Raw genomic sequence first — 2,121 nt, 5'->3', positions numbered from 1 at the left:
AATAACAAAGCAATAGATTTTATCTGAAACAATCATTTAGAAAATGATTGTTTAAATGTATCATTCAGAAAACATAATAGAAAAAGTTTATTCATAATATTAGTCTAGAATATTAGGATAGCATATTTTTCAAAAACTACATACAGTTTTATATCAATAAAGATACAATACATTACCAAGGGGCGTAGATAAATAGTGGAGAAATGGAAATTTGTAATTTTGGTCTTGAAGGCTAAGTATTATCAATATTTCCATTTTCCATGTTTCCCAAACTGTTGTAGCTTAAAGCAATTTATTTTTAGATATAAATGGAATTATTTTTGAGCTTAACAAAATTATCATAAGATATAATGAGACAAGAAATTGGTGATTATGCAAATAAAGAACAATTAAGGAAGATCTTCTCATCCAAAAATAAATATATAATGTAAACCTACAGTAATTACAACACCATGGTTCTAGTTCTGGTACTGAATAGAAAAAATCTAGAAACAGATTCAAATGAATATAAAAATTTAGTATTTGTACATGTAAACTTAAAACATTTTTTATCGTAAAATTATAAGATAGAAAGATAAATGGAAAACGTTTTATATGAAGATATTTTATAAACCTACAAGAAATATGGATAGTCCTTCCCAACACAGAGGACATAAGTAGTCAAGTCATGATTCAGAAATACCTATGACCAATAAATGAATACAAATATATGTAACCTCAGTATTTATCAATTAAATGCAATTTAAAATAACAGTGGGATAGATTTTTCATTACTTACCATTTTGGTAAGAATTTAAGGGACAGAAATATATAATATTGATGGGTGTATGCTGAAATGAGCAATGTTTCATATGCTTCCATTATCAAAAAAGTTTGAATTGATACTTTGGAAGAAAGTATTGAAGAAAAGATAGAGCAAAACTTGTAAAGATACAGCCTTTTCACTCTATAAGTCTCCTAAAAGTTTATTCTAAAGAAGGAAAACATGTACAGAAATTTTACACAAATATGTATAATGCAATATGTTTTAATAGCAAAAATGTATTTCAAAATAAATTTCCATTGATAAGGAATTTGGTAAATAAATTACAATATATTATTAAATGTTCTGTTACCTATTCTGATTTAAATGTATATTTATTGTCATAGAAACATATATGACATTATTTAATGAAAAGAGCATATTATTTGAGTACAGTATAGTATGATCCCATCTAGATAAAAATTTTAAAAAATATATGCATATGTGTACCAGGTATATTTAGAAATAATTGGAAAGGATATACAACAAAATATTCACAGTGATTTTTCTCTATATGGTGAGATTATTTGTGAATTTTCTTTCTGTCGATGTATATATTCTTTTATACAAATAAGTTATTTGTATAACTAAATAGAAATTATAAAAAGTGACATTGTAAAGAAAATTTTAATCTAGAAGAAATGTTATTTATTTTCCACATTTTCTTTCATTTTTTGAGTATTAATTATCTTGGTTAAAATCCATCACTTTTTATAATGTATACTTTCTATTAATTTTTATTTTGCTTGTACATTAATTAGAGCCTTAAAAAGATAACAACCAGGAGAAACTCCTGGGTATAAAAATAGCATTCAAAAGTGAAAGAGGTTTCTTTATAGCTTTTAATTTTGATTGTGGAATTGTTAAACTATTGATTATACCAATGACTTAGCTTCCTCCAACTCAGTAAAAATAAGAGTTGAGAAATAATGTGGGCATAAATATGTGCAGATTCCTGAAGGTTGTAGTATTGGCAGGAAAATGTCAGAAAATAATGCTTGTTAAACTGGTACTTTTTAAAAACAGGAAGCTGAAAGAGCTAAGCATCAACTTGACTATTTCCTAAATCAAGGGAAGGAGTTACTTAAAAGTGAGGGAAAGATCAACACAACAATGGAAATGAGTAACAGTCAAGGAAAAGTTAAAAGCGAAGATTAAAAAAATATACCATTGGAGAAAGAAATAAGTAAAGCAGTAGTTTCAGATTCAGGTGGACAAAAGGCAAATGTTATCATCCCAGAACATCCACAGGTAAGGACATAGCCAAAATAGAGACAGTCGTATGTGTTGTAAGACATTTGTCATTTATATTATTGTTT

At 26.4% G+C, this 2,121-nt stretch overlaps 1 protein-coding gene across 1 annotated transcript in view; it reads left to right on the top strand.

The window, feature by feature from the left end:
- Positions 1 to 2,121, top strand: part of CCDC7 (coiled-coil domain containing 7) — a 135,611-nt gene that overhangs the window by 104,593 nt on the left and 28,897 nt on the right. The window contains 1 exon segment of the mRNA XM_012654840.1: positions 1,829 to 2,053. Within this exon segment, the coding sequence (XP_012510294.1) occupies positions 1,829 to 2,053 (225 nt within the window).

The sequence above is a fragment of the Propithecus coquereli genome, unplaced genomic scaffold, assembly GCF_000956105.1.
Source record: "Propithecus coquereli isolate 6110/MARCELLA unplaced genomic scaffold, Pcoq_1.0 Scaffold45, whole genome shotgun sequence".
Lineage (NCBI taxonomy): Eukaryota > Metazoa > Chordata > Mammalia > Primates > Indriidae > Propithecus > Propithecus coquereli.
The sequence above is the reverse complement of the archived record's forward strand: the minus strand, read 5'-3'. Positions and strand labels throughout refer to the sequence as shown.